At 45.0% G+C, this 21,113-nt stretch overlaps 1 protein-coding gene and 1 long non-coding RNA gene across 3 annotated transcripts in view; one reads left to right on the top strand and one right to left on the bottom strand.

Moving 5' to 3' along the window:
- Positions 1 to 16,109, top strand: part of MAB21L3 (mab-21 like 3) — a 91,982-nt gene extending 75,873 nt beyond the window's left edge. Inside the window, exon 7 of one of the 2 annotated variants that reach the window (XR_014262948.1) lies at positions 1,035 to 6,378. Coding sequence is in view for 1 of the 2 variants with exons in the window: in XM_082459767.1 (XP_082315893.1) it covers positions 10,543 to 10,587 (45 nt within the window). In the remaining variant the exon portion in view is untranslated. Of the gene's footprint in view, positions 1 to 1,034; positions 6,379 to 10,542 lie in introns of those variants that run through there. The other variant, XM_082459767.1, reaches the window with a different exon arrangement.
- On the bottom strand, positions 2,011 to 7,418 carry LOC309660332. Its single transcript, XR_014263349.1, has 2 exons — positions 6,393 to 7,418; positions 2,011 to 6,068 (listed from the first exon to the last, which is right to left on the bottom strand). It is a non-coding gene; the product is annotated as an uncharacterized lncRNA (long non-coding RNA).
- Positions 16,110 to 21,113: the final 5,004 nt, after the last annotated feature.

Below are 21,113 nucleotides of genomic sequence, written 5' to 3'. Positions count from 1 at the left end.
TGAATGCATAAAATTTGAAAACAAGGGAAACCAATGACAGTTATAATCTTATATCAGCCTCATCAATGTATTTTTTAATTGATGTATAGTTGCTGTACAATATTATATAAGTTACAGGTGTACAATATAGTGATTCACAATTTTTAAAGGTTATACTCCATTTATAGTTATTATAAAATATTGGCTGTATTTCCTGTGTTGTACATTATATCTTTGTAGCTTATTTATTTTATATATAATCGTTTGTACCTCTTAGTCCCCTACCTCTCTCCCCTTCCCTCTCCCCGCTGGTAACTACTAGTTTCTTCTCTGTAACTGTGAGTCAGCTTCTTTTTTGTTATATTTAGTTTGTTGTATTTTTTAGATTCCACATATAAGTGATATCTTACAGTATTTGTCTTTCCCTGTCTGACTTACTTCACTTAGCATAATACTCTCCAAATCCATCCATGCTGTCGCAAATGGCAAAATACTGCTCAGCCATTTTTTTTTTTAGTTAATTAATTAATTTATTTATGGCTGTGTTGGGTCTTTGTTTCTGTGCTAGGGCTTTCTCTAGTTGAGGCAAGCGGAGGCCACTCTTCATCGCGGTGCGCGGGCCTTTCACTGTGGGAGCCTCTCTTGTTGCGGGGCACAGGCTCCAGATGCGCAGGCTCAGTAGTTGTGGCTCACGGACCTACTTGCTCCGCGGCATGTGGGATCTTCCCAGACCAGGGCTCGAACCCGTGTCCCCTGCATTGGCCGGCAGATTCTCAACCACTGCGCCACCAGGGAAGCCCAGCCATTTTTTTTTTTGGCTGAGTAGTATTCCATTTTGTGTGTGTGTGTGTGTGTGTGTGTGTGTGTGTACCACATCCTCTTTATCCATTCATCTCTTGATGGACACTTAGGTTGCTTCCACATCTTAGCAATTTGTAAATAATTCTCATTCAATGTATTTTAAAAATTTGTTTTAGTTGCATAGTATTGAGAAAATCTTAATTCACACAAATAAGTGGTTGCAAATACATCAGTTTTTCACCCTACAATTTCAGGTCCAAAAGTTTGAAAGAAGGCTATGAGGAGAATTTCCCTTCAAAGTGGAGTCAATAACAGCAGGTAAGATCTGCTGTCATTCCTTAACTGGCAAACATCCAATCTGGAGGGAGGGAGTCAGTGAACAGCTTTTTCAACCAAGTAAATCTTCATTGTTTGAGGGAAAATACGATGTAGTGAATGAGAGTCCGGATTCTGGAGGCAAACTTTGTGGGTTCAAATCCTGGACTACCACTTGCTGGCTGAGTGCCTCTTTCTTGATTCTTCATCTGTAAAATGGGGCACAATAATTGTACCAACCTTACAAGGTTCGTGGGTGGTTTAAATCAGTCAATACAGGTGAGACCTTAGAACAGTGCTGGATACATCGTAATAACAACTGTGAGCAGTTATGTCCAGTGATGTCTCAGCTTCTCCATTGCTTATCTCTGTCAGATATTTACTCAAAATTTTAAGATAAACAAATTTATTTTGCTTGGAACACTGAATATGTATTTTAGGTATGATGTCTTTGCTGACCAATTTTCTAGGATTAACCCAGAAGCTTTACCTTGCCAAGGTGAGCTTATTATCTTTAAAAGGAAGAGAGAAGCATTCACATTTTATAATAGGTACTAAAACTATGTGTAAGGTGACACAATCTTTGCACCACAACACCTGCCTAATTATTTTTTAAAAACTTATTATTATACCATGATCACACAGGGGCTGAGCAAAGGTATATTTCACCTGACACTTAATTTCACAGGGCCCATGCATGGTATATTTGATACTCATGTGTATAATTTTATGTAAACAGACATGGGAAGGCCTGCATTTAAATAATAATAATAATAATAAAGAAAGAACCAGTACAGAGCTGCATATTCTGAATAAATGAACATTTACAAAATATTTATGTTAGGAACTGTATACACAGAAGCACAATTTAATGCCTGAGTTGTCTCTAGTAATAAGCATTTGGTGTGTGAAATATTTAACTGTGATTTTTTAATTGAGGAATTTTAAATTGTAGAACACAATTCTAAATGAATTTGAATCAAACATTTGTAGGTTTCTAAAGCATCCCTGCATAACTGTAGGGGTCCATGGGTCAGAATTTTAAAAATCACCTAAATTATCTCAAAAGTCTCTTCTAAAATTTGGAATTTGGGGTCATATAGGTTAATTCATGAGATCTTACCCAACCCCTCCTATTTTGGTCATTCATCCAGTTACACTAGCTCTTTATTCTCTATAAGCCGGGTCTAACTCAAAAACAGCAAATGATCTTACTTTAAGACATTCCATAGAAGGAGTTCCATGGCAAGGGACTCATGTTCATTAGGATGCTTTTGCCAGCAAGTCACTGTCAACTCAATTCAAAATGCCTTAAATAATGAGGGCATTTGCTATCTCATATAACACAGGGTTTAAAAGGAGGGCAGCTCCTTGGTTAATTCAATATTTCAACCACCTCATCAAAGACCTAGGGTTTTTCTGTACTTTCTGCTCAGCCATCTTCACCTTGTTGGCCATTTTCCCTCGTGGCCACAAGATGGCTGCTACAGCTCCAAGGATCCGATCTGTGTGCAACCATGTTCAGAGGTAGAAAAGAGACCTCTGTACTCTTTGTAGTTCTTTGAAAAGCTAAAAATCTTTCCCAGAAGAGTTACCCTCCAATCTTGTTAACCAGAATTGAGTTACATGTTCCTTCTTTTTTTTTTTTTTTTAAGATTTATTTATTTATTTATTTATTTATGGCTGTGTCGGGTCTTAGTTGTGGCACGCAAGATCTTCCTTGAGGCTTGTGGGATCTTTCGTTGTGGCTTGCAGCCTTCTCTCTAGTTGTGGCATGCGGGTTTTCTCTTCTCTAGTTGTGGCACACAGGCTCCAGGGCGCGTGGGCTCTGTAGTTTGCAGCACGCAGGCTCTCTTAGTTGAGGTGTGCGAGCTCGGTAGTTGTGGTGCGAGGGCTTAGTTGCCCCGCCCCTGAACCCCAGCATGTGAGACCTTAGTTCCCCAATCAGGGATCGAACCCGCGTCCCCTGCGTTGGAAGGCAGATTCTTTACCACTCAACCAGCAGGGAAGTCCCACATGTTCCCTCTTAAGCCAGTTCCTAGCAGGGGGAATAAAATTACCGTGATTGGTGAGATTATCAAGATTGATGTGCTGGGCCTGGGAATAGGGCCAAGTTCAGGAAAGTCCATGACCACCCCGAGGAAAAACAGACAAACTGGGATTCTGGGTGGGAAACCAAGAATGTCTGTTAAAGGGGCTGGGCTGGAGGCTAGTATTCTAAAGAGTACCAGAAACATCATTTCCTGCCTGTCCACCTTCTCCCCTCCCCGGGCTGGATGGTAAATGGGAGGAAAAGACACAGGGAACAGTAAGGACAAGAGAGAGCTGGGCTGTGTCTACACAGGGCCAAAACTTTCCAATAAAAGTGAAGATTCAATTGATCTGAATGTTTTATGTAGCCCAATTCCAAATATTGGAATAATTATAAAGGGCTTAGTTTGGACTAAGTTTGCACTGGAGTGGAAGGGGGTACGTGTTGGATGCAAAAGAAGTGTTCAGCAATACAGTTTTTCTTTTTATGATGTGCTGTTTAATGTTTTGTGTATCATGAAAACTTTAATGAATCTGCTCAAACTGTGACCTCTCCTCCCCAGAAAAAAGAGCAAATATGCCCTCTTATGCAAATTCTGCAAATAATTTTAGGAGATTCGCTGATGCCCTGTCACTCATTCATGAACTCTAAGTTATAGCCTCATGATAACCTTGATTGGTATAGTGGGAAAAAAAAATTATGTGTGAGGAAATAAGCAAAACAAAACAGCAAAATCAGGAAGTCTGATGGACATTTGTTAGCTGTGTGACCTTATTTGAATCTTTAAGACCTTGATTTTACCTCTATAAAATGGAACTAGCAGAGTTATTTCAAGAACCAAATGGATAATGTATGAGATTGTTTTAAATTACACAGCACTTTACAAATGTTGGCTTAAAAACGCAAATGGGCAATAAATCCAAACAGCGTGATGGCTCTTACTTCCCAATTTAATTTACTGAATTCAAAACAGTGCACCCCATGAGGACAGGCCTGAAAGTAGGCTTTGTGGTTTCAAGGAGCAGAAGATTCCTTCTCCATAAGCAAATGTCATCCTCAAGCTCATGGATGAGCCCAGCAGCTGATTTGAAAAAAGGCACCAACTGAAGTACCCCTAACCCATCAACAAGCACTGTTCCCAGTAGGTGAAGTCAGGACATGCCAATGTAGCTGAAAGACCAGGACAATCTTCCAGTTGCTCCTTCCTCTGCTTGTCTGAGGCGAGCCCCCACCCCTGGGACTATCCCAGGCCATGATCGGTCCCCTCTGTGAATCTGCTCCAAGTCCCTCAGACCCTTCAAGACAGGCATGCCAGCTCCTGTTCCCTCACCGTGGTACCCATCTCTCACTCTTCACCTTATACTCCTTCCCATCATTACTTTCTTTCAGTGTAAAAGGCCCAGGTTCCTTTCTTGTTTCTTGGATTTTCATAGCATTCTTTCCTTGTCATGCCATACTGCCCTGGCAGCTGTCCCTTTACCACTGGATAGCAAAGTGCCTAGTAGAGTTTCCCAAGGGATCCATCAACAAAGAGTTACAGAAGGTGGCAAACTGTCCAAGGTGCTGAGGTCCCAGGTGGACAGACCTGGCTCCTATCTCCATAGAGTAGGCAGTCAGTGCATGGACTCTCCCCTGCCTTTCCCAATGCAAGTAGACAGCTGACTGTGCAGGACCTCCAGATTCGCAGTGCCTTGAGAAGAGAGGGAAAAGAAGGACCTATAGGAAATGGGCACCTTTCCCTCCTCTCATCCGATTGCATCCTGACTTAACGAACAATTCCAGAATGCACTGACCTCCTAGCTTGTGGTTACGTGAATGCAAAGTTTATGATCTTAGCAACCACGTTCATCTTCAGAACCATTTTCGTGACAATGCACAGTCTTTGCAGACAATGATCTGATCCTTTACTCCATGGCCCTCTTCCCTTCCCTCTCCCTGTCTTGTTTTTGCACCAGATCTGGGATAAGCTGAAAGTGTTTAATTCCCTACACCATTCTCCTGGCCTTAACTTACAAGGGAGCTTCTGATTATTGGTTTGTCTGTCCTTCTCTATAGCTAGTGTGCTTCACATTGTTGTTGTTTGGTCCTTCTGGGGCTACATGGAACTTTCTTTTTTCCATCTCTGCTTCATTTGTGTGCATTTTGATTTAATGTGTCTAACAAAAACATCACTCCAACTTTCAGTTTGTGCTGACCCTATTAATTTTCCCAGTTTTTCTTCTTTATTTCCCCTTCCCTCTCGATTTCGAGGACATTTTCAGGTTTTCTTAGTCCCTGAGGTGTAAGTATAGGAGAAGGAGCACTGCTTTAGGGTCGCTGAAGCCTTTGTGTGTTCAGGTCCCACTGCCAGCTATGATGCTAAGTTAACCTTTATAAATAGGTGGTGGGAATAAAAGAATCTCTCTTTCCTCTCTTAGAAGGATGTCTTGAGGATAAAATGAGGATGGGTAAAAGAAAGTACCAAAAACTAGTATAAAAACCATATTAATTTCCACGTATTCACAATTACTCTGTACCAGTCACCAGGCTGAGCTCTTTATATGCTACTGTGTTTCATCCTTATGATGATGCAGTGAGGGGTAGTGTCATTACTATCCATGTTTACTTGTGAGTAACTTGAGGCTTAGAGCTGTTAAGTAACTGGTCTGAGATCACAGAGCATGTATAAAGGGAAGAGCCAAGATTTGAATCAAGTCTGTCTGGCACCAGACTGTGGCTCTTAAACACTGTACCATCCTGACACCGTATGAACCAGAGGTACCATCATTCAGTTGGATGCTGGTCATGTCTGTGTAATTCCACTCCAAGAAATCAAGTGAGTCGGAGACAGTGGAAGTCCCAGCGTACTCTGTGAGTGGTTATTCATGGTATGGTGGTCTGGAGAGGAATCCCCCACCGAAATTTTGCTTGAGTTTCTAGAATCAAAATTCACACCACTGGGCTTCCCTGGTGGCGCAGTGGTTGAGAATCTGCCTGCCAATGCAGGGGACACGGGTTCGAGCCCTGGTCTGGGAAGATCCCACATGCCACGGAGCAACTGGGCCCGTGAGCCACAATTACTGAGCCTGCGCGTCTGGAGCCTGTGCTCCGCAACAAGAGAGGCCACGATGGTGAGAGGCCCGCGCACCGCGATGAAGAGTGGTCCCCACTTGCCGCAACTAGAGAAAGCCCTCGCACAGAAACGAAGACTCAACACAGTCATAAATAAATAAATAAATAAATAAAAGACCGTGAATTTCTAAAAAAAAAAATTCACACCACTGACTAAGGGGCAGCATGGTGTCGAGGTCATTAGCATCGTTGTCTGCAGTTAAAGAGACCAAACTGTGACTTTGGGCAAGTCAGTCTCGCTGGCCCCCTAGATACTCCTTGAGAAGAGGAGGAGCTTGGAAAAGAAAACCGTTAAGGTCTCTGGAAATCACAGTAATAAAAATAGCTAACATTTATTAAGTGCTTACTGATTGCCAGGGCTTTTTCTAAGTGCTTTATGTTCAATCTTACATGACTCTCACAACAACCCTAAGAGGTATTGCTATTGGTATTATTCCCTTTTCTTAGGTGAAGAAACTGAGGCACAAGGAAGTTTGCCCAAAGTCACATAAAGAGGGGGAAGAGCTGAGAACCCACACACTTAACCATTCAGCTCTCTTTCCTCTCTAACTGATAGGAATTATATTATTAGTTGCCTTGGATAGATGGGCAATCACATTTCATCACTTCTTTATAGCCTGACCCAGCTTTTTCCTACTCTCGATAAAATATAGTGTATGTTTTTAAATACCCCATCACACTGCCTAGGACATAGTAGGTGATCAATAAAAATTCGCTTACCTGATTTTTTGTCATTAAAATAATCGTGTTAAAAAGAGACAGGCAAACAAACAAGCATAAACCAAGAAGTAGAGAATAATGAGGCTGTATAACTGAGAGAAATAATCTGACTCAGACCTCCTAATATGTACTGTCTTATGAGAGAATAATCCAAAGATAAAACCCAATATGAGCCCACACAATTCTTATCTGTACGAAACAACCACCAAAAAAAAAAAAATTATCTCGGTTGCAGAAACTTGATTATTGACTTTGGCAATCCTTTCTCCGCATCTTTGTGCCAATAAAGTTATTAGAATTGAGTTGAGAGAGGCAGACGCACAAGAAGAGCTGAGACAAGATGCTGAGCAGTTGAAATCAATGACCCGAGGAGCTGATCCCCTGCCAAAGGCTACACCAGCTCCCGGGAGGAATCCACCACTCTGGCCAGCGGTCCGGCACTGCGGAAGCTGCAAGTCAGGTTTCTGGAGGGGACTCCCAGGTGGCTGGGGACCAACAGGTGTAGAAAGGAGGAAAAAGGGGTCCCTTCCCATTACCAAGGGCCAGACAGGCCAGGACCCACCAGGGTTGAGAACAGCGAGGCTTTTCTAGATTCACTGTGCTCCCCAGGCTGTGGAAAGAGAAGAGGAGGCAGAGGAGGAGGGTGGGAGAGAACACAGTGTTATTCACAATCTGTCGGTGACAGGAAGAAAGAGTGGCTTAATAACCCATAGCCAGATTAATGGAATATTCCTTCTTTCCCCTGGCAGAGCTGGTCCTCTGGTGCTATCACCCATAAAATTGATGGCCACCCAAGGAGACATGGAGCTAATTAACAAATCTGCCCCCAAGTGTGCCAAAACCCATTCCACTAGAACTGCAAAGATAGCGACTGTTTAGATACCAGCTTAAATGGAGAAACCACTAGCATTCTCTGGAAGCCACCATGACCACTTGGCATTCCTTCTAGCCACTTCCTCCTTCTCAGTCAGCTGCCTCCCCACCTCTCCTAGGTTGGCCCCAAACATCTTCCTTCCACTCACCTTCTCTATCATCCACCCAACCATGAAGCATCAGAGCACCACTTAAAGTTTGTGTGCAACTCTCTGAGAATGATTGCACCTTTGTGAATCTCTACGAAGATCCAAGCAAGGGTATTGGCTTTTGATTAGTTGAATTGTGTATATATTTGCTTCTCTGTGAACGTATTTTCTACAATAACAATAACAGTAGCTTTCACAATAATAACAAGTACTGAGTACTTGCTTGCTATGTGTCAGGCACTCTTTTAAACACATAGAGTGCTGAGGGAATCTGTGTAACCTACAAGGAACAGACTAGGAATACTGACACAGGAGGTTCTCCAACAATCCTACATTGCAGCACAAAAAGTCCAAAGCTTCACCCACTTGCCCAGAGTTTTCAATCAACTTGAAAACTTCCAATCAGATTAATAGTTCCACTCTCTTAATCATGATCAGATATCCCAATACTACTATCTGAGGAGAGCTAATAATGTGGACAATAAACACCAAGACAACAATTAAAAATAAAAGTAGTGGGCTTCCCTGGTGGCGCAGTGGTTGAGAATCTGCCTGCTAATGCAGGGGACACGGGTTCGAGCCCTGGTCTGGGAAGATCCCACATGCCGCGGAGCAACTGGGCCCATGAGCCACAACTACTGAGCCTGTGCGTCTGGAGCCTGTGCCCCGCAACGGGAGGAGCCACGATAGTGAAAGGCCCATGCACCGCGATGAAGAGCGGCCCCCCCCACCACGATGAAGAGTGGCCCCCGCTTGCTGCAACTAGAGAAAGCCCTCGCACGAAAACTAAGACCCAACACAGCCAAAAATAAAGAAATAAATAAAGTAGCTATAAAGCAAAAAAATAAAAAAAAATAAAAGTAGTGTATGGGTGGGGACTTCCCTGGTGGTCCAGTGGTTAAGACCTCACCTTCCAATGCAGGGGGTGAGGGTTTGATCCCTGGTCAGGGAACCAGTATCCCACATGCCTCGGGACCAAAAAACCAAAACATAAAACAGAAGCAATATTGCAACAAACTCAATAAAGACTTTTAAAAAAAAGTAGTGTGTGGGGGAACTGAGAACATGCAAGGAGAGGAGAATTAAAGTGTATATAAATTACATCTTTACAGAGATAAGAGAAAATATTGCATCCAAGAAAAAAGAACAGGGTGAAATAAAAAAGGAACATTCAGAGGCCAAAAAGGAATTCTTGGAAATTAAAAACAGCAGAAATAAAAAACTCAATAGTTAGTCTCTCAGAAAGTAGAGTAAAAAATCAAAGCGATTTTTAAAAATTGGAAAGAAAAGAAAGCAAAATTAGAAGACTAGTCCAAGAAGTCCAATACATAAATAATAGGAGTTCTAGAGAGAGAACAAGAAAAAACAGAAAACGGAAAGAAGATAATCACAAATGAAATGACTCCCCCAGATTTCCCAGAGAAAAAAAAAGACAAAAGTTTCCTGCTTTAAACAATGCATCAAACACCCAACACGTTGGCTAATAATAGATCCACATTAAGGTACCTCACTGGACATTTTCATAAAATTGGAGGAAATAGAGTCTACGAGATTCTAGAGAGAGAAAAAAGTCACATACAAAGAATCAGAAATGAGAATGGCTTTGGACTTCGCAATAGCATCACTGGAAACAGAAAGAAGATGAGGCAATGCATTCAAAATTCTGAAAGGAAATGCTCTCCAAACTAGAGTTCTATACCCAGCCAAATTATCCAAAAAGTACAAAGATAGAATAAAGACATCTTCAGACATGCAACGTCTCAAAACATGTATTTCCCTTGCAGCCTTACTTGAGAAAGGGAAAGATATAACAGGAGCAGAAGTTTCAACACAGGAGAGAAGTAAAAGTATTTCTAGGAGGATGGTGCAAAAAAAATCCCAGAATATATATTGTTAGAGACAGAATATACATAGCAGTCATTTTTCTCTGACAGTTTTCCTGTAGGAAGGCCTCAGAAGCCCATGTGCTCAAGAAATAGTAAAGGGGTCTGGAGGGAATATGGGATGAAAACTCTGCCACAAAAAAAAAAAAAACAAAAACTCTGCCACAATAACCAGTAGTATCTGCTAAGCCTATAATTGGTATGAAGCTCTTCAGCAGCTTGAAGTGTGAATAGGAATTCAGCTTTTAAATGTTCACTTCCCACTCTCTCCCAAATGATGTTCAGCTAAGGATGCTCTAACTTGGATTCCAAGATCACACTCGCATACTCAGCTGCTGTTTCCAAAGTAGGTCCTTTGTGCTGCCATAGTGGGTCCAGAGAGCAAAGCTTCTGTCCTTGGTTGCTCACTGTGCCAGAATCAGCACTCCTGTGGCAACCATCTAGGCCTAGCGTTGAGTTTAATGAGTTACTCTTGGGGATCCTTGGGCCCTTTACTGCCAGCTAACACCATTTGGAACCATCTCAATAATTGGAAAGATTATAAGCATGTCAGGGTCTAGGACTTCTAGGTTCCCAGAGGTTCCTTGACTTCAAGCAAGGAAGTTTCTCCCTAGGGGTTTTTAAAAGAGCAGGCTTTGTCAAACCCAGTAAGGGTCTTGTCATTTCTTTTCCCCTCTAGATAATGGGCGCCTATGAAGCTTACATTGAGGGAACACTCAAGTGACTTGAAAACAAAGATCTGCCCTCAGGGGACTTGCTGTCTTCACTCAGACAGGTAACTGACCTATTAAATGACAGTTTCTTTTGCTAAACTTCCACCAAAGTTGGTAAGGCTCTGCTCTCGTAGAAAAGCTTTCGATGAAGTATGAGGCTTGCTAACTTTCTCCTCTGCTTTAAGTTCTTTGCATCCAAGCCTTCTTCTAGACCAAGTTCTTTGAGGGCAGAATCCATAACAGAGGATTCTTTATATCCCCCACCCCACACCCCCCAGTGACTAGTACGGTGCCTAGCACAGAGTAGCTGCTCAATATATATTTACAGAGTGAACAAATGAATAAATAATTGAATTAACGCTGACTCTTGAGACATCCAGGATGCATACGTCATGTTAGGATAAGGCGGTTCTGCCAGCTCCCAGAAAAATCAGATCCATAATGGAGTATTAAAATAAAATCTCATGGATCCGAATGTGAGGCAAGAAAGCTTTTTTAAAATTAGTGACAATAGTACCTTATAGAAATTAATTATATAGAAATGCACTTATTTTATACTCGAGAACTTACCTCAATTCAAACTAGACCAACCAGGGGTTCTATGATAGAAGTCTTAGTGGATAGGGAAGTGATCTGTTATTTCCACAGTAATTGTTAACATATCAATAGATACTTCTGAAGTGTTGATGGTTCTTAAAAGCGGTTGTTCTTTTCAATGTTTTAAGCATTCCTCATTGAATTGCATTTTATTTAAAAATACTATAGGGCCAGAGCACTCATACACTGCAAGGGAATATAAATTGGCACAAACACTTTGGCAGCATCTACTAAAGCTGAACAAATATCAACCTACTACCCTTCAGTACCATTCTTGGACATACACCCAACAGAATGAGTGCTATGACCCCATTGTATGTAGTCAAGAACGTTCACGGCAGCACTATTTCTAATAGCCCCAAACTGGAAGAAGCCCTAGCATCTATCAACAGATAGAAAAACTGTGGTATATATTTACACAATGGACTACTTCACAGATAAAAAAAAGAACTTAAACCATTGCACACAACAAAAGACATATTATTGAGAGAAAGAAATTAGATAACAAAGAACATACACCAAGTGATCCTATTTATAAGAAGACCAAGAACAGGCAAAACTATATAGCAGTAGAGGTCAGAATGATGGTTACTTCGATGTGGGATACTGTCTGGGTAGGACCATGAGAGCCTTCAAGTGTGCTGAAGATATTTGTATGTTGGAATAGTGGTTTCATGGGTTTATACGTATGTAAGAATTCATCAAGCTGTACTATCTTTGTGTCCAGTAATTTACTGTATGTAAGTTATGCCTTAATTTAAAAAATACTATGAAACTCAGTTCTATTAAAAAAAAATAAAAGCTCCATGGATTACAACAAAAATGTTTAAGACAGAGTTCCTGCCCTGAAAGAGATACAAAATTAATTACAGAAGATAAGATATACACTCAAATAACCATAATGCAAAGCAGTGTCTGAAGACGGATGAATGGTCCAAATGGGTGTCATAGGGTTGCAGAGAAGGAATGGAACAGGGAGGGGAAATTGACACCTGACAGCTGAGCTCCACTCTGAGCAGCTTCTGCATGCTTGTTCCATCAATTTTCTCTCTCTCTTAAATCTCCTTAACAGTCGGTTTCTGATTATGTTCAAGTCTCCTCTACCGAACTTTCCTCCTTGGTTCATCCTCCAAGCTCTCTCCTCCCCTTCCTAGCTGAGTTTCTGGGTGGAATAGTCTACCTGCTGTCACCACTTCCTGCCTCTCATTCACTCCTTGACCCACTGCCTTCTGGCTTCTCCCCGCATCTCCCACAGAATCTTCTTCCACCTGGTCAGCAGTAAGGACCCAGGTGCCAGGTCTAACGGCTTCTCTTCAGTCCTTATATTCCTTGACCTCTGCATCATTTGACACTGTCAAACACCTCCCCTTTCTTCAGAAATCACCCTTCCTTTGTTTTCTGAGAAGCCTGTCTCTTCCCACCTCTTTGCTTGCTCTCCTTGGGGAGTTCACTTTCCTCTGCCCTCAGCGTTCTCTGGCGTAGCACCCTCAGTTCACTCCTCTGTCCACGTTTGGACTCTCCCTTGGCAAACTTTCATCTCCACCTGCTGATGCCCCTGGGACCAGGGATCCCTAGACCACATCTCTCTCTGGGACTTGGATCTCTATATACACCAGCTGACGGGTATCTCAGTTTGACTGCCTCATACAGAAAGCAAGTGCAGCATATCAAACTTAATCGTTATCTTCTCCGTCACTTTCTTCCCTTAGCATTCAGTTACCATTCAATGATACCTCCATCCACTCAAAGAAATCATGAAGTCATTCCCAAACGCCCCCTCTCTCTCCCTCCCCCTTATGCCTGTTGATCTTACCTTTGGCCCAGCCTCAGGGCTTTGTTTTGGTCCCCAGTCATTGCTCTCCTGCAAATCACCTTACTCCCGTCCTTGTTTCTAGCTTCATCCTCATCTAGGTCATCCCATGATCTCCCTACGGTTAGAATCTGATTATACACCTCCCAGCCTCCCTTCGAAAATCAGTGCCCCGCTCCTTAGCCTGGACCAGCACCCTCAGTGTCTTCTTTCCAGAATCACCTCCTTCCCATTTGTCTCAGGTGGCCTGAGCTCCACCCGTAGTGACTTTGAGCGTTTCAAATGTTCCACACCCTCCTGTCTGCGTGAATCCCTCTTCCCCTTCTCACATTCACCAGGGAACCCCTGGCAGTCCTTCGAATCCTGACTCCTGCAGATAGAGATGGATGGACCCCCTGTTCTTCCTGTTCCCATAACACCCACAATATGAGAGCTGTTTGCCTGTTTTCCCCACTGGCTAACCTCTCAGAAGACAGATATTTTTATGTCTTATTCATCTTTGTATTCAAAGCACATGGCTCAGTGTTAGTGCTCAAAATATTTGTTGCATAAATAAGTCAACGTTCGGTCCTCAGGTATATAGACTTTTTTGCCTCAAAGATACATAGCTCAGCAACTGCATTTGTAGCATCGTCACTGTTTCTATTTCTGAATCTAATTGCTATTGCACAGAACTGTTCAGGGCAGAAACTGCAGTAAGTGGAATGGTCCAGCAACTCACTTCCAATGCAAACGCCCCATGCTCTTATGAAATTGCTGCAGTCTTAAAAGGGTGTAGGCCTTTGGAATTTTAGACAAGAAAAGAAATCACAGTAAGGTGTGCTGCCGGGGAGATTCTTATGCCGCTGTTGAAAGTCCCCTCTCTCCAGGATTGCTACCCCCTTTCTCCCCCAGTTCAGATGAATGACGCTGAAAAATCACAAGTCTAAGAAATTTAGGACAGTCTCATGGGCATAGGAATTGCTGCACGGACCAGAACCCTAGGCCCAAGGGGACAGAGTTCTCCTTCTTTAAGTCTTGCCAAATGCTCGATGTCCTTCCTGGTGGCAAGGTCGCAGGGTCAGGGGACACCCCATACAGAGATCAGCCAACCATGAATTTGCCTGAAACTTCGTTTGATGTACTTTCTATGCTTACACTCAGCTCCCTCTTGGGTAATGAATTCTGTGAGTTTATTACTTGCTGGAAATGAAATAGATTCCTTTCACGTAACCTAAAATTCCTCTTGCTCTAATGTCACCAATCCCTTCCTAAACCTATGCTGCTGCGATTGGGTGAACAAGGACTTGCTCCCAAGCCCTGTGCGTCCCTGGGGACTTTATGGACCTCTCAGCAGCCCCTCTCAGCCTTCCACTTTCCAGACTGAAGGAAATACATAATGTCTGGAAGAAGGCCCTGAACATAATAAATATTGAATGATGATCGTGGAGCTGAATGATGATAAGAGCTGCCTTTAAATGGGGATTCAAATTCTTGCCACGAATCTGAGATGTGAGAATTAACCATTGTCAAACAGAGTCGAGATCAAACAAATGAGAGGGCTGAGGTCCCCCTTGGTGTAGGGCAAGGTTCATTGTTCCCAGACCTTCCCCCAGTTGTTTCCGTTTCTAAGCAAGAAACAGTCCCTTTGTGTGCGTGGCAGCCAGCATTTGTGAGATGGCTGGGCACTGCTGAACCTTTCTGAGGATGGTACTCTTGCTTAGGAATGATTGCTCTCCCATTAGGAGGAGGAAGGAGAGAAGGAAGATCTGAGAGAGAAAGAGGAAACCTACTAAATGCCCTGTTCCTATTTTATGCCAGGCCGTGTTCTAGGTGGTTTGCATAGGTCATGTCCTTCAGCCTTCACCATGATCCTATGAAGGGGACCGGGCTCCGTATTGTACAGATGAGGAAAGGAAGGCTCCAGGAGGCTGGGGAACCTGTCCAGGATGCTGGAAGCAGTGGGTCTGGACTTCAAAGCCAGGCCTGTTGGATCCCAGAGCCGTTTGTGTTAATGGTACTGCCCTAAGCCCCTACCTAGAGGACTGTGCGGCCCAATGTGACCCCTGCCCCCATAGAGGCATGGCTTTTGCCCCTGCTCAGGGCAACAGCCCAGTTCCGCCTCCTCCCTTTTCCATCTTCTGCAGACTTTTATGGCCGGAGCCCACCCAGGCCTGCAGGTGCTCCATGAGCCGGCCTGGTGCCCCCCCTTTCTTTTTCCTTCTCTCGTCTCCTCGCAGGAAGCACAGGAACAAGATGGCAGCAGTGACTCATGGCTAGAAGAATACAGTCTTGAGTGGGGGCAGCCTGAGTGGCGTAGCTGGATTCTCTAACAATGGAAGAATGTCCCCTGAGCTTTTGAAGGTCATTACCATTCACTGCTATAAAACAAAGGCAGAGAAAGGACAGCAGCCAACAGTGGGGGTGGGAGTGCAGGCTGAGGAGAATAGAGACCACAGAACTTTCCAGGGTGAAAAGGGAAGAATAAAGGGGATTGGAGACTTTTCTTTGCCTATAATTTGAGCTGTTGGTAATGGTAGAGAAATCCCAGGTGTTTGTTTAATTTTTATTGAAGTATAGTTAATTTACAATGTTGTGTTAATTTCTGCTGTGCAGCAAAGTGATTCACTTATACATATATATATACATTCTTTTTCATATTCTTTTCCATTATGGTTTATCACAGGATATTGAATATAGTTCCCTGTGCTATGGAGTAGGACCTTGTTGTTTATCCATTCTATACATAATAGCTTACATCTGCTAACCCCAAACTCCCACTCCATCCCTCCCCCAACCCAAGTGTTTTTTATTTAGCAGATTAACCTGGCCTTAACACATGATGAATGGTCTCCACATTATAGGCCAGGCATGTGGAAGCCCCCAAGATTCAATGGTTTAACCTGTGAAATGTATGAGGAAGTCTGCCCAAGGACAGACTTTATAAGGCTGCTGTGTCCTGACCCCAGGTGGCTTCATGCTTCTGCTAAGTAACAGATGAGATTTGTCCCTCTGCTTCCTCTTCCCCTTCCTCCAGGGTCACCCAGGGCCTGACCATTGGGATCCCCCCACAGACTGCTGTCCAGACAGCCCTGCCAGCCTGTGTTCCTGCACCAGGCCTCAGGGGTGCCCACCCTGCCCCTGGGTGATGTGGCAGTAACATGACCAGATTCTAAGATGGGAGAAGGAGCCTTGGGTGGGTAGGCCAGAGGATGAGGCCTGGGACTTTGATTGGAAGGGCAGCAAATACCTCAAAGGGTACCATCATTCTTGAATGTTTCACTGTTTGACCACTGCTATGGACTGAATTTATCCCCCCCACCCCCAAATTCATATGTTGAAGCCCTAACCCCCCAGTGTGACTGTATTTGGAGATAGTGCCTATAAGGAGGTATTTAGCATTCAATGAGGCTATGAGGGTGGAGCCCTCATCTGTTAGGATCAGTGCCCTGATAACAAGAGTTACCAGACAACTTGCTTCCCCTCTCCCTGCCATGTGAAGACACAGCAAGGAGGTAGCCCTGTCTGCAAGCTGGGAAGAGAGCTCTCACCAGAAACTGAATTGGCTGGCATCTTGGTCTTGGACTTCCAGCCTCTAGAACTGTGAGAAATAAATGTCTGCTGTTTAAGCTACCCAGACTGTTGTATTTGTTACGGCAGCTGGTGCTGACTAATACAACCACTAAGGTGTCAGTTGCTAACTGAGCAGGCTGACCCTCAGTTTCCCTCTGCTTCTGGCAATGAATTTTCACTCCAGTGTAAGTAACCATTGTGTTACAATATCACCTTGTAAAAATGATCGCAAAGGTGCCACTCATGGAGAATTTGCTCACGGGAGGAAATCCTCTGCCTCGTCCCCCCCGGACCGTGCCTCTGGTGAAGCCTGGAAGCCCAGGTTGGGCTGCAGCAGACAAGTGGCTGCCCTGGGGGGAAAAGGGGTGCCCTGGAAACTGCCGACATTCTGGCCATGGCAGTAGCATCCCCTGGGACTCTGGCCCTGCCTCACTGCACCCCACCGTCCAGGCCAGTATTGTGCCAGCACTAGGGCCCTGACAGTGCCCCCCAGACAGCCAACTCACGGGCCACCAACTTTGTGCCCCTCTCTGAAAAATCCTGAAAGGTAAGGCAACTCACAAGGATTCCACAGTTTCCTTAGGAAAATGCAGTTTTATCCAGGCCTTAAGGAACTCAATGGATGAAAAAGCTAGCTTTCCAAACTGGGTGTGATTTATAAAAATACTCTCAACCGAAGTCCTTTCAACTAGGCCTTCCTTCCTATCAAAAATACAAGGCTTCAAAATTTTTGTGTTTTTACCTGAATTCCTCAAACACATTCATCTTCTGTGAAACAAAGGTACACGTGGATTTGAAATAAGTATCGGAGTTGATTTCAGGAGGAGAAGTCTGTCTTAGGCCCCAGGAATGGCTGGATGGGGCCCAGGGCAACTACCCGGAGAGAATGAGGGAAGGGTGGGAGTCGGGGAGGGTGGGGCACACAGGGAGCCTGACGTTCACCCTTTCCATTTCGTGGTTCTAGCGAGGTAACCCCTCGGTCACCTTCCGATGTCATTTGAGCCCCGTGTCTCCAATTCCAGCAGTAACCATGAGTGTTTCTGACCACTTAGCAACGCTGAGGCCTTTCCCCAGCTTCTGCTTTTGGCCATTAACGTGCTAACTTGAGACCCTGACACTGCACTCCCATAGCCCCGAGGCCCAGAGGCACCTCGCGACCCACCCAGATGTGTTCTGCTCACCTTCTCATCACAGAAGCACACTTGCAGAGACCCTCCCTCGTCCTCCGTGAGAGTGTCGCGTGAACTGGCACTTGGAACCCCGCCATTTTCTCCTTGGATCCCAGACACGAATAAGAATAAAGCCTGCTTCCACGCCTAGGACGTTTCTGAGCTGCAGTGCCCACAACATTTCTTGGGACTGAGAACGCAAGTCTGTCATAATGGTATTTGCAGAGCCAGAGACTGTATTTAAGGCTTCAAGAGGATGCTTATTATAACCCTGTCTTGGACTATCATGTCAAAAACACTACATGAAGAGTCTTTTTCAAGGAAATTTGCCAGGGAAAGCAGAATGCATCTGATCACAGAGGAGTTGTTCTGGGTTGGTTTCAAGCTGTAGAGTCTGGGGGAGAAAGAAGTTTTCCTGGAGGCTGCCCTGGGGAAGAGGAGTCCACACAGAGCTGTGACTCAAGGGGCTGCCATCCAGAGAAATTATGATGGGAATGGTACCCCCTTGGAGTGAACACTTGGCAGCCCTGATGCCACCCGCAGGAGGCGGGCAACTGTGGAAGACCCTGAAACCTGAATTCAAGATTAATGATAGGGGAAGCAGGTGCTTCAGGGGATAGCCGAGTGTTCTGAGCTCTTCCCAGCGGGGGAACAACGAGGCAATCAGGCAGACACCCAAGCCTGGCACACGCAGCTCCCAAGGGAATCACGCTGGGGTGGGAGAAACAGAGGCACTTTCACTCCAGTGCAGTTCCCATTTTCTAAAACCACTTTTAAACCCATTGTCATGACTCAGTGGTCAACAGTTATCCTGCCATTTTGAATTTCTCCTTTTAAAACAACTCATAATGCAGTTCGAGAAATTGCATTCCACATCACTAGTATCCCTATTAATATTAATTGCCACATTTAAAAATACTTAAGCCGCTGTATCTTTTCCTCTTTTATCTGCTCTGACTTTGCCTGTGGGGAGGAAAGGAAGTGACGTGCACACAGTCCTTTCTAGGAGGACTGTTCTGGAAGTGGTATAGGGATGGGTTGGGGAGAACCAGCAACAGGCAGGGAGACTGCTTGGTCAGCAAACATTTACTGGACACTTGCTATGTGTCAGCTGTATAAAGATGGTTTCTGCTTCTATGTCATTTTAGAGCCCTCCATCAAGCAGACACCAAAACGGAATGTGATGTGCAAGAAACTTACCGGGGGAAATGCTAATGAAAGCTAAAGGACGAAGGAGCTGGAGCAGGTGGGGCGAGTCTTCAGACTTGACGCAAGTCTGACACCTGTGAAAGGAGAGCCGGAAGGAAGAGCATCAGGCACCATGCAGGTCCGAGAAGGTCTCAGCCAGGCCGACAGAGAGCTTCCCAAGCCAAGGCTGCCAGTTGCAGGAGCCCCATTTGGGGCAGGAACAGACCAGCCCCAGTCCCTGCAGTGTACTCACTGGCTGAGGACAGACTGGGAGAAACGGGAACGCCATGGTGGATATAAAAGGCAGCAGCTGGAGGCGGTCAGCCAGTTACATTTCCCACAGCAGGAGCTTTGGAAGGAGATGTGAGTGGAGCACCTCCATGGCCGACACGGCCTTCCAGGAGCTCTCAGTTTAGGCAGATAAACATCGGCATCACAGCTGTAGTCCGAGCCCGCCCACTAGCCCTTTGGGGTTGGATGTCTGTTGCACGTTTGGTCAGCCACAGCCTGGGTTGTAGGCAAAACCCACGGTGTGGAGCTTGGCCGCTTCGCTGGGGAGGGCTGTGACACATGGGTGGGCACCACCCGCAGTCCCAGGCCAGCAGGGAGATGGTTGATGTAACACAGTCAGGTACAAGATGCAGTGGCAGGAAGGTGGGAAACTAACTGCTTATGAAGGAGAGGCGAGAGACAGGTTCAGGATACGGGGATGTGGCAGTTGGGTTTTAGGGCGTGACTAGAATTTATCACGTACGCAGGAGGAGATGCAGTGGAATCTGTCTCACTGAAACCTGGATTCACATCCTGGCTCAGCCACTTACCAGCTGTGTGACCTTGGGTAAGTCTCTTAACCTCTTTTAAGCCTCAGTTTCTTCATCTGTAAAATGGAGATAACAATTGCACCAATTTTACAGAATTGTTACGTTGATGCATGTGAATTCGTTAGCAGAGTGCCTGACCTACCATATGTGATCAATAAATGGTAACAGTATCGTTACCATTGGTAACGATGTCGTCAGTATTTCTGACATCCCAGATGGTGGGAACAGCTTGCCCAAAGGTGGGAGAGGATGAAGGGCAGCCAGTCCAGGGAGTCCGTGGTTCTCTGTGGCTGGGTCATCTGGCGAAGGGAAGGTTGGTAGAAAACAAGGTTGGGAAAACGGGCCCATCAGATGAAAAGCCTCGTGAGCTGTGTAAGATATTTCAGGTCTCACACCAGGTGATGAGATGCTATGAAAGGACGTTACACAGGTAGGGAAAGGATCAGATTTGCATGATTAAGATTCCTCTCTGGGAGCAGGGCATCCGGTGGATTAGAGGGAGATGAGACTGGAGGGGGGAGGTGGGTTATGAGGCTCTTTTTTAAAAAAATTAATTTATTTTTATTTTTTGGCTGTGTTGGGTCTTCGTTGCTGTGCGTGGGCTTTCTCTAGTTGCGGCAAGCGGGGGCTACTCTTTGTTGCGGTGAGCGGGCTTCTCATTGTCGTGGCTTCTCTTGTTGCAGAGCACGGGCTCTAGGCGCGTGGGCTTCAGTAGTTGTGGCACGTGGGCTCAGTAGTTGTGGCACACAGACTTAGTTGCCCCACGGCATGTAGGATCTTCCCGGACCAGGGCTCGAACCCGTGTTCCCTGCATTGGCAGGTGGGTTCTTAACTACTGTGTCACCAGGGAAGTCCCATGAGGCTCTTATATTAATCCAAGCAAAGGATCAAAGGACCCGAGAGAGAGAAGAGAAGCAGGTTTAAAAGGTATATTTAGGAGGAAGAACCAATGAGCTATGGCAACAGTTTGTACGCGGTGGGGAGGGAGGCGTCTTGGGCGAGGAGGGTGCTTGGGTGGATGGAGCCACAGTGCACCCAACAGCAACCCTAAGGCAGGCGCAAGTGATCAAGGGTGGCTGGGGGGAGACAAGAGAGGTGAGCTGGGGGTGTTGAATTTGAAGGGCCTGTTGGACTTGCCAGGGGGCCTATTGGGCAGACAGTTGGATGCATGGATCTGGGGCTCAGATGAGAGGTCTGGGGGTCACTTGGAGACTGTGGCCACAGTCCAAGTGAGGCCTAAGAATGACAGTAGGAGGAGTGAAAAGAACAGGGTCAGGCAAGAACCACCACTGGGCCTGTGTGGTTTACCTGGGACTCTCATTGGAAACACACGGCAGAATGTGAAGACTATACTCAGTGCCCCTCCTGCCTCCTAAAGCCCCTTGAATCCGTGAAGATAC

Source organism: Balaenoptera physalus (genome assembly GCF_965194825.1).
Source record: "Balaenoptera physalus genome assembly, chromosome: 1".
NCBI lineage: Eukaryota > Metazoa > Chordata > Mammalia > Artiodactyla > Balaenopteridae > Balaenoptera > Balaenoptera physalus.
This window is presented reverse-complemented; position numbering and strand designations above follow the sequence as displayed.